The sequence below is a fragment of the Lissotriton helveticus genome, chromosome 9 (assembly GCF_964261635.1).
Source record: "Lissotriton helveticus chromosome 9, aLisHel1.1, whole genome shotgun sequence".
In the NCBI taxonomy this organism is placed as follows: domain Eukaryota; kingdom Metazoa; phylum Chordata; class Amphibia; order Caudata; family Salamandridae; genus Lissotriton; species Lissotriton helveticus.
This window is the reverse complement of record NC_136070.1, coordinates 1,138,167,513-1,138,179,549: the sequence shown is the minus strand read 5'-3', so window position 1 is coordinate 1,138,179,549 and position 12,037 is coordinate 1,138,167,513. Positions and strand designations below refer to the sequence as shown.

Genomic DNA, 12,037 nt, shown 5'->3' with positions numbered 1-12,037 from the left:
GTATGGCAAGAATACCAAAGCAGGTAACATTGTTAAAGGCATTTAGATATAGAATGTTCAGAGACCCAGTAGTCTTCTCCTTATAACACCAAAAATATACATTTTATTGCAATATTGAGATCTTCCGCGTTAGGCTTCCATTACATATATGTTTGAGTGTTTGATTGCATGGCAGATTCAGGGACATAATAATCTGAAGAGAGTGTGATGTTGAAGAACAACGCTCCTGCAGTGAAACCAATTGAGCGGCATGCCCTGTGCTTCCGATCCATGATTCATGATCCAAAGTGTGTTGAGTGAACACTTGAGAAACATCTAAATCTGGATTTGAAATTGGAAGCATACAGAGGAGGTCAGAGACATATCAATGTGCCATAATAGTCTCCTGAAAGCAGGCTATTATGGCTTAAGGCAAAGGCACCCAAATGATTAAACACCACACACTACAAAAGATAGCAATGGCACAATTGAAGACATTTAAAAGGCATATATGTTAAAATATGGTAAAACTTGCATTACATTCTACCTTTTTACCTTAAACTCTTTTATCTGGTCCATCACCATAGAACACATTTGAGCAGTTCGACTTTCTTTAATTTCTTCGTCCAGTTTTTCTTCTGTAAGTGATCTGCGATGACCTGTTTTCTGTTTTTCTAGTTCAACTTTCTTCTGCTTTTGTTGGAAGAACCTCTGCATTTTGTAGATTTCTCTGAAGAAATCATCGACCTCAGCCTCCATGCTTTCCCCATTCAAATCCAAAAAAGCTCCATCCATCCATCTAGCAGTAAACAAATGAAGAAAATATGCAATGTAAATAATAAACAGGGAAAAATAAAAGAATTCACCTGTACGCGAGCTTTTTTGTATTTTTATTTCAAGCTACAGGGCCATCATAAATGTTGACATTGTTCATCTATGTTATAGTTCATGGATGTTTGGAAACAGCAAACTGATGAGAAAGCAGCCAATCACTTCCAGGTGATGGTAGCTTACTGTAACATCATTATTCCTAATGGAGTGCAACTCTTAGATTGGTGGTGACCTACAGTGAATGATCAGTGAGTTGATTTTGACTAATTACTGCAAAGCCCACTGCCTGTCAGACAGCCACTGATGGGCTGCCAATGTTGTACATGATTGGTAACCAGTTGTGTCTCACTGTTTAATCTTGTTTAGAGCTTTCAAGCGTACTTGCTTACAGATTACCTTTCTGACTCTTTTTCTCTAACTTAATAGTGGCCCTTTGATGTTTCCAATTTGACCTACAAATATAGGATTACAGTTATTTTGTTAAATAGGGCCTATATTTATTGGCACAATACATATTTAACTCAGATTAGACTCAAAGTATTTCTTACATACTTACAAGAATCACCTCTTAGAACTTTCTTTGGTACTTACAGGACTCAACTCTGTTCTACTAACGAATACCTTTGGGGCGCTATTTTGAAATTTAGGGAGTTACTATAGTTTGCTTCCTTCTATACCTTCCTAAAAGTTTTGGGTTAGTGACTGGCTACTGGCATCCTCACCACCTTCAATCCAGTACTCAACATAGTGTACCATTGATTGGTCAACAGGTTCGGGTGCAAAGTGGTTGGGGAATGTCTGTATGTCTTGTGGACAAATACACTGCAATATGATCCATCGGATGCATGCTTTGTCCCTTCAGAGTCAAAATATGACAAAATAATTGAAGGAAAGTAGGATCTTTCTGGCATAGTTACCCCCACTTGTTGCCTATAATACGCTGGGATCTGATAATCAGGACCCCAGTATCTGTGCTCTCTCTCCTCAAGTCTCTGGTAATCATTTTGTACAACCCACAATAGGCATACTGTTGTACCCCTTTAAGTCCCTAGTACACCAGCGGCCCTCCATGGGCTGCAGCATGTATTGTGCCACCCATGGGGGCCCTTGTCAACTGTGACTGCAGGTATGCCACTGCAGCCTGCATGAAATGGTGTGTGCACCTGTCACTTCAGATATAAGGGCTTCCTTATATCTCAGTCACTGTACTTAAAACTTATAATTCACTCCTAAGGTAGGCCTTACATCCCAGAGGCAGGGTGCATGAGCATAGCTACCCCTACAAACCCCAGAGTCCATTATCTGGCTTTGTAAGTGCGATGAAGCCATTTGAAGGTATGTAGTGGACACTGGCCAAGTCAAGATGTCTAGCTACATAATGGCTTCACCGAACCCGGTCATGTTTGGTATCAAACATGTTGGAATCATGCAACTACACCGATTTCAATGTTGTTTGCATGATACTAACTACTAGGGCTCCTTAGAGGACCCTTGCAGGGTCTGCCTACCAGCTCATGCTGCTGCCTATCCCCAGACACTGTTCTCCTCCCAGCTGATGAGCTTAACTCAGGCATGGGAAGGCAGAACAAAGGATTTCCTGTAGAGGAGAGGGGTGACCACCTCTCCTGTGAAATTAGGTAGGGTGGGATGCTTGCAAACTCCTACAGACTGTATTGAAGGGCACATTTGGTGCCCTCCTTGCAAAAACCAGTTTCCATCATTACAGGAGCCCTCTGCTCCCGCTCCGGCGCAAAACTACACAAAGGACAAGGGAGTGACCACCCATCTGTCCAGCTCCTCCCCAAGTGGTGCCACAGTGCTTCTCCAGGTGGCCTCTTGATTCTCTCAACTTCAATCTTAGCCCATGGGAGCTTCTGATTGGTTAGGTCCTCAGAGTAGCATCCATGACCTCCAATGATAAGTGGTTCACCGCAGAATGTGTTCTTCCCCCTTTGAGGGTTACTTAAAGGCTCCCCTGAGGGTGGGTTCTTAGATTTGCCATGGACACCAACAAGATTTGTCAAGACCTGTCTCAGGATACTTCTGCTGTGGGACACTGGAATTCTGCTGCTAGATCGAGCCAAGAACCAAGACAAAACTGCTCCTGGTAGGAAGACTCCTACTGCAACTTCATTTCCATGTTCTTCCAAATTTCTGCAACTCCATGGCTGTCCATCACCCTAGTCTCAGATTACTATGTATGCATCCAAGCAAGAAGGAATCTCCCTTGGAGTGAAGAAGACACTTCCCTGAACTGCAGGCACCTCAACGTCGACGGCCGATTTGCTTATCCTGCTGTCCCTCAGACACCTACTGACTCTGCAACACAGGTGGTATTTTGTTGGTTCCCCAGAGGCCTGACGATTCTTCCCTGCAACTTGGGAGACTATAATTCCTCTCCAGCTGACTTGAACAGCTTCCCTGTGCACTGCATCTGGTTGTCCTTGCCAAGGATTGACGACTCTCCTAACTGAAGATCTTCGAGCTCCAAGAACCCCCAGCCTCAAGCATCGCACAGCTCTAAGAGTGTCATCCTCCCTGCATCTCCTGTGACGTGAGCATCCATCTTCTGTGTGCTGCTGAGGCCACCTTGCAACTGCTTTGTGCCTGCTGCTAGAGGGTCCTCCTGGGTTCCCCATCAATTCCTGCTGGCTCTCCTGCTTGCTTAGGTCCAGCCCTGAGTTACCCTTGCTGGGTTAGTCCCACAGAACTAGCTGGTCTGCAACCAAGCATTATTTCTTGCAGCTCGACTCCTGTATTCTGCAACTGTCGTGGGGCAGCTTGTGGATGGCTCCTGTGCACCTGCATTGTTGCCTGGGCTCCACCTCTGCTTCATCAAGACCTTCATGAACCAGCCAGTACCGTCGAAAAGGGGTTGCTTTGTGTTCCAGCTTCTCCTGGACACCTCCGGGTGGTTTGGACTTGGTCCCCTCTGCTTTGAGGTACTTCTCATACAGTATCCACATTTGGGTTTCAGCAACTTGGTCCATGAGACGCTGCAGCCGCAGGACTTTCCAGATCCTCCATTGGTGTTACCGGGCAGTTCCGACACCACTTCGCACCTAAGGGTCTGGGGCTCCTTGGTGTAGGTATCTGGGTTACCTGGGTGGGGTGACTCTCCAACCTACCTTGATCCAATTGGTTACCTTGAGGCTCTTTGGGAAGGGTACTTAATCAGTAAAATACCAATGTGACTTACCCTGTGTTATCCTAAGTACATTTAACCCAGTGTAACACCTCTGCACTCGGACGCCTGGGGGTCCCTAGCTACTTACCTATGATGATTCCATGCTTCCCCAAGCTTTTTCCTCCTTGGGTATTAGTCCTGGTTTGGTGCTCACCTCACATTCCATATTTTTAAATTTATGATACGCCCCATCCTCGCCCCCTCAAGGGCCCATGTGTTTTTTATGATTTACTTACCTGTTTTGAAGTATATTTCTATGTGTATTGATAGAAAAGGTAGTTATAGTGTTGTGTTTAATAAATACAGAAGTATTTTTCTAACACTGGTGTGCTTCTTTCTTGTGTGTAAGCTTCACTGTCTTACCAAGTGGTAATGTACCCACTTTACACCCTACTGAATACGCCTTAGGTGCTCTCTACAGCTACCCCTTGAGAGCTTTGGTTATCAGGGACCACTACTACTATCAGTAAGGGTTGTCTGGACTCAGTACACAGTACCTTACCAATAGGTGTACACCATACTCTGAGCCAACCTCCTACAATAATTAATTTTATTAAAGGAAACTGGGAAGTCTAACTTAACATTGTCTGAATTATTACCCTGTCCCAGCCATAAGTGCATCATCAGCAAAAGATAGAACACTGTACTTAAGCGCAAATATGTGCCTTATCAAAGCAACCTCAGATGGAATGATAGTTTGAAAGAACATTGACACAAACACTTCTCTTTGTTAAGGGGTGTTTATACTTAATGCACTCCTCAGCAGTTTCCCTGCCTGGTCTGCACCCTGCTGGGGTAGGACTTTGTCCTCCCAGCATTCCCCTTTGACCAGAGGAGGGGACTTGGACTGCCTGCTAATGCTTAAAGGCACCGTCCAACTTCTCCAGTGCGAAACGCACAACTCATCAGTTTCCTGCCCGCATCGCATCACTGAGAGGCCCTGCTTGGGTGGAACGTCATCCCCCGGGATTCCCCTTTGACCAGAGGAGGGGCCTTGGCCCTTAGATTGTCTGCTGATGCTTAAAAGTGCTGCCCGACGTCAACAGCACAGACATGCCGGGGCTTGTGCCCGGTCAAAGACCGGGCCAAGAACGACTTGTCTGTATCTGTCCACGACCGGAGGAGGCCCCGTTGGGTCCATTCTCTAGAGCCCCCACCTTGGCATTCCATACGGTTTCGAGCCACGGAAAGACAGTTTTGCTTGCTTACCCTACTGAGCACATGTTACCATGGGGTAAAAGATCACCTCTACTCAAAAGAAGCCGAAGGCTAGGAGTACAGGCAACATGCCTCCAATTACTACCTATTTGACTTCATCCATGGGTGTTATTTCATCTGAACCGGAGATTGCTGAAAGCCAGATAGAGACCGTGCAAAAACCTATTGATACAACCGATTCTTGTCGACCTTAAATTTCCCCTCAAGGGCCTACCCCTCTAACACTGTCCAATGTCATCCTGGAAGTTGTCCAGAACCCCAGGCAAGACAGTTTAGTGGTCTCAGTGACTGCTCCAATCCCTGGTACTTCTGGTACAATTTCTGGTATAGTTCACAATTCCCCCTCTAACCTTCTCATGAACACCACAAATGGCCAACTTTAAATCTTTGTCAGCTAGGCGGAAAAGGTGAATTAAAAACATCCAAAAGGACTCGGTGCAAAAAGACCACAGGATGCAACAACCCCACATTATATTATTAAACCCATACCAGGTGCACAACTTAGTTCTGTACTTTAGGCAGCATCTAAACCCTTTTTTTGATAATTTAGAGGCTATTTTAAGGGTTATCCAATAAGTCGTCATTTCATAAATTAAATCATTAAACAACAAAGTTCAAACCTTCTTAGATCACCTGCCAAACCTGCACATGGTTCAAAATAGCCTTTCTTGTCAGCCTCCAGTCAACTCTGGCCTAACTCCTGCTATGTCAAGTCAACCCCTCCCAGTACCACCAATTGTGAACCCTGTAAACCTGTGCAGGCCGCCTACTCATCCAAAGCAAAATGTTGATATGCTATTGAACCCTTCACAAGCACCTAATGATGTCAAGTATCTCCGTTCCTGTAACAACCCAACTGAAAGTAGCTCTCCCTCCACAAGCAAACATCCTGTGGACCTTCTACAGTTCCCGCCAGAGTGTACTTCATACGTTATCATTCTAGAGGGTGTTCCCCTATATCTAATAACACACATGAGGACTGTCAAGGTTTAAAAAATAAAGTAGCACATTGGTTACAGTAATTTCAGGCTGGCCCACAAATCTTGCCAATGAAATTATCACGGCAGAAGAGTGGCCTGGCTCGTATACATCTAAGCTTTTGTTTCAACATCTTTTTATTAGTAAATCCCCATGTAGGGATACTCAGTATGAGGGATGGCATGTACACAGCGATAAGCCTACAACCCACAAGGGGCCGACCGCGTTATAAAACTCATTGCATAGTGTCCTGATGTGGTGGTATGATCTGTTAGTCTCGCCATTTCACACATCTGTGCAGTCCACCATTCAATCAGGTTGCTTATTTGCGAGAACAACACGCGTATTCCACCATGCTCGGGCGATACCCCGCCTTAGACTCATCCCCGAAAGGCGAGCAGCGACCAAAGAGTTTAACGTGAACAAACATCGAGCCCTAGTGGTCCAATGCACAACTAAAAATTTGAAAGAAGACAACAAAGACGAGTAGAGACAGAATCTAGAACATCTAAGCTTTTGAGATGTGATTGTGTTGTTATAAACTTTAGAAACCCTGGACTTGTAAATCAGCTGCTGCACAGGTTGAATTATCATGTAAATGTTCAAGGTAATGTTCATGCTTTGACACTTTTTTAAATCGCCAGACACATTTTAGGCCGGCACCTTGTACTTCTACAGGTCATGTTCCCATTTCAACTTATAAGACCACGCTTTCTTTTGTGCATGGAAATCATTTTTAGAGTTTGGCCCCTTTGTCAGATGTTGAATGACTCCCAGGCCCTCAAGTCATCTTTTCCAACACTACGAGACCTGAAACCCATAATGGGGATATTTCCCAAAATCATTCTCAGGTCTTTTCAATGAATTTGGTGAACATGGGTGATGCTGGAAGAGATTGTTTAAAATTCTTGTCTTGGACTATTGCGGGCATTTGTAACAAGTTGAATAATAGAGATTGGTTAGAGCTAATCAAAGAATATGATGTTGTTTGCTGCCAGGAAACCTGGGCTCTTGAGGAATTCTATGTTGATGGGTTACAATCAATTTGTGCACTGTGATACCCTCAACTTCTGGTACATCTAAAGGGGGTTTAGGAGTTCTCATTTCACTAATATATGATAAACTTAAAAGCTGAGAAGCTAACCAATACCCCATGCTCTGAAATCCTGTGATCATCACTTTGTGGGTTTTTGGACATTCTTCTGATTAATTGTTATTTTAATTATTTTTCCAACCATCCAATTGATATGATAGCTGAAACTGACTAAGTAATTTATGACTATAGTTTGAGACAACCAGACAGGGGTGCCATTTTATGGACAGGTGATTTTAACATTTCTACTTGCTCATTTAGTGGAGATAGGGTAACTGACTGGAATGAAAAACATCTTACAAACTTTAGTCACTCTCCCCCTGGGGTCCACTCTAATCCACAGCATCATGAAACATAATCTCTTTTTTAATAGTGAATCTTTCAAAGATGTTGAATTGATTCCTCCAACCTTTACAGGTAGAGGATAATGCTCTGCCATTGATTTTAATCTGCTTGCCCCTCATTTTGTGTCATAGATACAGGGCTCCTATATTCTACCCTTTTTGATCAGTGATCATAATGCATTGGTACCTAATCTTACATGTTCCTGTGTAGGATCTAAAACATGAAGCCCTCTTATTGACCTACGGTTTGCAAAAAACAGTGGCATCTGTCTAAGATGGGAGAAAGTGGATCATGATACATTTTTTTGTGATCTTATTTTTGCTAAATATAAAGAAGTTATGATTTTTCCATCAGAGGTGCCCGAAACCCAAGAAGAGATGGCTAGTTTCAAGGGACTCTGCAGTTTCTCCTCCAATTTGTTGGAGGCCAAAATGTAAAGAACCTTACCCTTACAAATGGTTTGACCATTCATGCACATCTGCACTACAAGAGCTAAAGGACTCCCTGAAGGAAACTGCACGAAATTGTGAAATTATAAGACAGTGTAGATCCAAAGATAAATCCATGGTAGCAGCCAGGAAACAGTATGGTAAAAATCTGGCCTAGCAGGTCCTTTAAGCTGCAGCCCAAACTGGAGAATCATTTTCCAGGAAGTAATTAACCTATCTTGTTTTACTGAGGGAAATCAACCTAAAGTAGATCGTCATATTACTCCGGAGCAATGGATTCATCATTATCAAAAAAACTTTTGTCAAGATCCATCATCTAAGATAGTACCAGCGCTTCAAGCCTGCTCAGGCCCAGACACCATAGCCCTGTGCAGCTTTATTGAAGCTAAAGAAGTCACAAGGACGATTCTACAGTCAGCTGCTGGCAAGACTCTTGGCCCAATGGGATCTCTGTTGATGTTTTTAGGCAAAACCCCACCTTTTGGCCACCTCTTTTAACTAAGGTTTTTCGTTTGGCAGTTAGAGGTAACCTCCCGACTCTTGGAAGAAGTCCACCATTATCCCCATTTTTAAAAAGGGAGACAATAGTCAACCTTCGAAATAGCACACTATCTCCCGACACCAGTGCCACAGGCTAGAAATCTGGGGGTAATCCTGGACAATTCTTTGTCCATGAAACAGAAAGTCAACAAAGTAGTGAGCATCTGCTTTACCATCTTGAGATGGCTCAAGAAGATCCTGTGGATGCTGCCTAGCCCTATGCAGAAAACGGTGGTCAATGCCTTAATTACATCTCGGCTTGACTACGGGAACATCCTGTATCTAGGTGCAAACAAAGCAGTCACAAAAAGACTGCAGATTGTTCAAAATGCGGCTGCTCGTCTTCTTTGTGGCATACCTAAAAACAGCAGCGTGTCCCCTTACCTGCGTGAACTGCACTGGTTGAGGGTGGAGAATCGCATTAGGTTTAAAGCCCTAAACTATATGTTTAAAATCAAAGCACGTACCGCTCCTAAATATTTGCAGGCACTAGCTTCCCCTTACATCCCCAATAGGAATTTACGATCAAAAGCAGCAGAAAAATTCTGTGTCCCCAGATTTAAGCTGGCCAGGATAGGAGGTAAATCCTTCGCCTACCTGGGTCCAGTCATGTGGAATACACTCCCAATTCAAATACGCAAAGAGCAAAACCCTCTCAGGTTTCGAAAGGAGATAAAAACCTGGTTGTTTAACCAGTAATCTGATCCCTTTTGCTGTCTTCACGTTCTACCAGGCTATGGTAGGCGCCGGGAAACCCTTTTTGGGTAGCTGTTGCGCCATATAAATTGATAAAATAAATAAATAATAAATCTCCCTTCTGGACTCCTCGCCAATATTCTGGGGAGAGTCCTGTTACAATCTTTGGAGAATAGTTTTTTCTCTGAGACACAATATGGTTACCGCCCAAGGGTTGGCATGGTGGAGCAATCCTTAAACCCTTTATTGATATTGGGAAAATATGTACCAGCTTGAGGAGGGACCCTCCACATGGTTTTCCTGGACCTCTCTGATACATTCGACCTGGTTGATACAGGTAAATGATGGCCTATGATGAGTAACACAGGGATTGACAAATCTTCACAAAATTTTCAAAATAAATTCTTTGTTGAGATCAGTTCCTATGTTGAAAGTTTGTGGGGTGATTCGTTAAGGGGGGGGACCGAGAAAAAAGAGGGGTCCCAAAACGTGTTTTTTCAATGTTAATTTCTATAGGAATCTTTAGACAAGGCAACAGGTCGAACGGGTGAACGGAATGACCCCAGCTTTGGCAGAGAGAAGTGTCTTGGTCTAAAAACCACGCTTTTGTTTATTTGGTGTAAATCCATTCAGTAGCGTTTGAGAAATATCGAAATTTATAGATATCGATATTTGGGAATTCTGCCATCTGATTGGCTGAGGCGTTACGAGCACAAGCTTGCTGCTGATTGGCTACGAGCGGTGCGAGCGGTTGCAACTAGGAAGTGTTGCCCGCCATTTTGTGATTCCGTTGAAGCAAGTAAGGGGAAAAAAGGGAGAAAAAGTGTGAAAGAGGAGGGTAGGAGCGCTGTGAGGTTTGTAGGGTGGTTAGGGTGTGCTATTGAGGGAGTGTGAAGCGAAGTATTTACCCCTACTGGTGTGAAAGTGCTGTTTTGCCCACTGTGAGATGGTGCTGAGGTGAGGTGCCTGTACACTCGGGAATGAAACAGTGCACTTAAACTGTGAGCTGAGTGGTCTGTAGCATACTGGCAGAACCAAAGTATTTACCCTTACCGGTGTGAAAGTGCTGTTTTGTCTAGAGTGAGGTGGTGCAGAGGTGAGATACCGCTAAATTCGGGGATGAAACAGTGCATCTAAACTGTGAGCTGAGTGCTCTGGGCGGTGTAGCATACTGGCTGCTGTAGCATATCGGTGCAGGTGATGTTAGTATGCGTTTAGAGTGGTAAACATCGTTTACAACGATGTTTTCACAACGCGGTACCTTTACACCGCGGCTGTGACAACGCAAGTCGTTACCACGACTTGCGCTGGAGGGCGCTCAAGGTCTAAAAATAGTTAATTTACTATCCTAACACCTTCCCTAGGGTCCACGGGGACTGGTGTTAGAATAGTAAATTAAACTATTCGAAATCCGCGCCCCCCCAACGCAAGTCGTGGTAACGACTTGCGTTGTCACGGCCGCGTTGTAAAGGTATGCGTTGTGACGGTACGCGTTGTACCGTCATATATCCGTTTAGAGTATAGCGGGAGTGGGAAGCAAAGTACTCAGTGTTACCGGTATGAAGACTCGGGATGAAACTGTGAGTGTAAGTTGTGAGTTTATTGCTGTGAAGTGATGTGCTGTGGGCACTGTAGGATACTGCAAACTATAGCATAACTGTGTAAGTAGTGTCAGTGTGCATTTATTCTATACAGGGAGTGGGAAACTAACTACTCATCCCTATTGGTCTGAATAGTCGAATGTAGTGTTTTAGGAAGCAGGAACAAAGGAATAATAGTGAAGAATATAATGCAGAATGTTGCAATGCCAGAGAAGGAAAATGGTAAAATGAGTTGTGTCTAAGAAAGTGGTTGTGTGTAATAAAGGGATAGAGTTTGAAAATTATATAGAAAGTGTCTTTATTGATGGTGAAAGAGCTAGGGTATCCAGCTGATGCAAAGTTGAACCACTTCTGCTGTATTCAAACGTAAGCTCCTGCATCGGTGAATTGTATATTACGTATTACAGTTGCATGTGTAATAAAGAATAGCTATTATACTTGAATGACTCTACATTCTATAAGGAAAATAAAGGTAGGATACGATTACCACATGTATCGTTTAAGAAAAGAAAGGAATAAAAAAGAAATTGCAAAATGTAATCATCAAACTTTTTAGGTACCTTGACAGTGGATATTTGTAACAGAAAATTATCAACAGTGGAATAGTTAGCAATCTATTGTACAGTAGGTTCAATGTGGTAGGTGTCAGAATTGGTGCTAGTACTACCCACATTGGAATTTTGAGGATGAATACAAACATTACGCTTCTGAGAAGCACATTCGGTACCTTTGTAGTCAAACCGTACATTATTGTCTTCAGCTGTTTCAAAAAAACATTCTTGTGTAGAGAGCTAAGGCATAGAGCTGAGACAAACTCCAACCGCTTCTGCTGTAGTTAAATCGAAGCTCCTGCATCAGTGAATTGCACATTATATGTTACAGTTCTATGTGACCTACACAACAGCTTTTAGACATGAATAAATAAATTGTATAATGAAAATAAAGGTAGTTTACGATTACCACACTGTGCCACCCTGTTCCTAAACAAGGTTGTATTTTTATATTTTTATCGTGAGGATCTGAGCAGAGGCTGACTTTGAGTAATATTGTGTGAAAGGGCTTTGTGAATAACAAGCAGGCAGAGAGGCGTGTGCACAAATAGACATGGTTTCTAAATGGG

At 43.4% G+C, this 12,037-nt stretch overlaps 1 protein-coding gene across 1 annotated transcript in view; it reads right to left on the bottom strand.

Annotated features, from left to right (window-relative positions):
- DNAH12 (dynein axonemal heavy chain 12) overlaps positions 1-12,037 on the bottom strand; it is a 1,534,490-nt gene that overhangs the window by 1,166,023 nt on the left and 356,430 nt on the right. Inside the window, exon 17 of the mRNA XM_078661571.1 lies at positions 535-778. Coding sequence (XP_078517697.1) covers positions 535-778 — 244 coding nt within the window. The remainder of the gene's footprint in view (positions 1-534; positions 779-12,037) is intronic.